The sequence below is a fragment of the Ceratina calcarata genome, unplaced genomic scaffold, assembly GCF_001652005.2.
Source record: "Ceratina calcarata isolate Rehan_Ccalc_2016 unplaced genomic scaffold, ASM165200v1 scaffold6401, whole genome shotgun sequence".
NCBI classification, from domain to species: Eukaryota; Metazoa; Arthropoda; class Insecta; order Hymenoptera; family Apidae; genus Ceratina; species Ceratina calcarata.
The window spans coordinates 1-773 of NW_017177653.1; the positions used below are offsets into that span (position 1 = coordinate 1).

The window sequence follows — 773 nt, forward strand, 5'->3', positions numbered from 1 at the left end:
ATTTATACATTTTTTAGTTGACTTTGGATACAACCATATTTTATGGGTATTCTCTGGTAGAAGAGGTATTCATTGCTGGGTGTGCGATCAGAGGGCACGTATTTTAAGCCCATCTGAACGTCAGACAGTTGGAAAGTACTTTCAAATCATAAATGGAGGAAAATATACGTATAAAAAAGTAAAACTTGATAATAGAACGCAATACTTGATCAGGTGCATAGAATCTACTAGTTTTAACATTAATTCTATGCAACATATACAAGCAGCAGATTATATCATTTTAGTTCGGCGTTGGACATGATAAGACCTATTTTTGTACCATTCATTGTGAAAGAACAAGACATACTGGGGACAAATGAAAGGCTAGCCAAGTTTTTAAACGTGATTTACGATGCTGAAGACAGAGAAGCCTTAAGATCACAAATGGAAACATTGGAAACTAGCAGTCAGAGATGGAATACGTTTGTTTGTTACATTGAAAACTTGCTAGATGTATGAACCACTTTTTATGATTTTCAAGTTCATTCAATATCTACTTCCTCCGAATTTACTATTAAATATATTACAGAAAACCAAGAAGGAGCATCATAAATATACTTATTTAATAGATGAAATAATGCTACAGTATACATATCCAAGGATGGATATAAAAGTTACAGAAACAATGAATCATCTTTTGAAAGGACCTTTCTGTGTCCATCCGAAAACTGGTAAAATATCTGTTCCATTCTCTATCTCTACAGTGGATGAATTTTCAACTGATAATGTTCCAA

General features: G+C 33.0%; 1 protein-coding gene across 1 annotated transcript; it reads left to right on the plus strand.

Annotated features, from left to right (window-relative positions):
* Positions 1 to 13: 13 nt before the first annotated feature.
* LOC108630055 (DNA primase small subunit-like) lies at positions 14 to 769 on the plus strand (the record flags this gene model as incomplete). The annotated part of the gene is made up of 3 exons (XM_018033118.2): positions 14 to 213; positions 285 to 492; positions 569 to 769. Coding segments are annotated over 3 exons (609 nt in total), but the record flags the coding sequence as incomplete, so codon positions are not given.
* Positions 770 to 773: the final 4 nt, after the last annotated feature.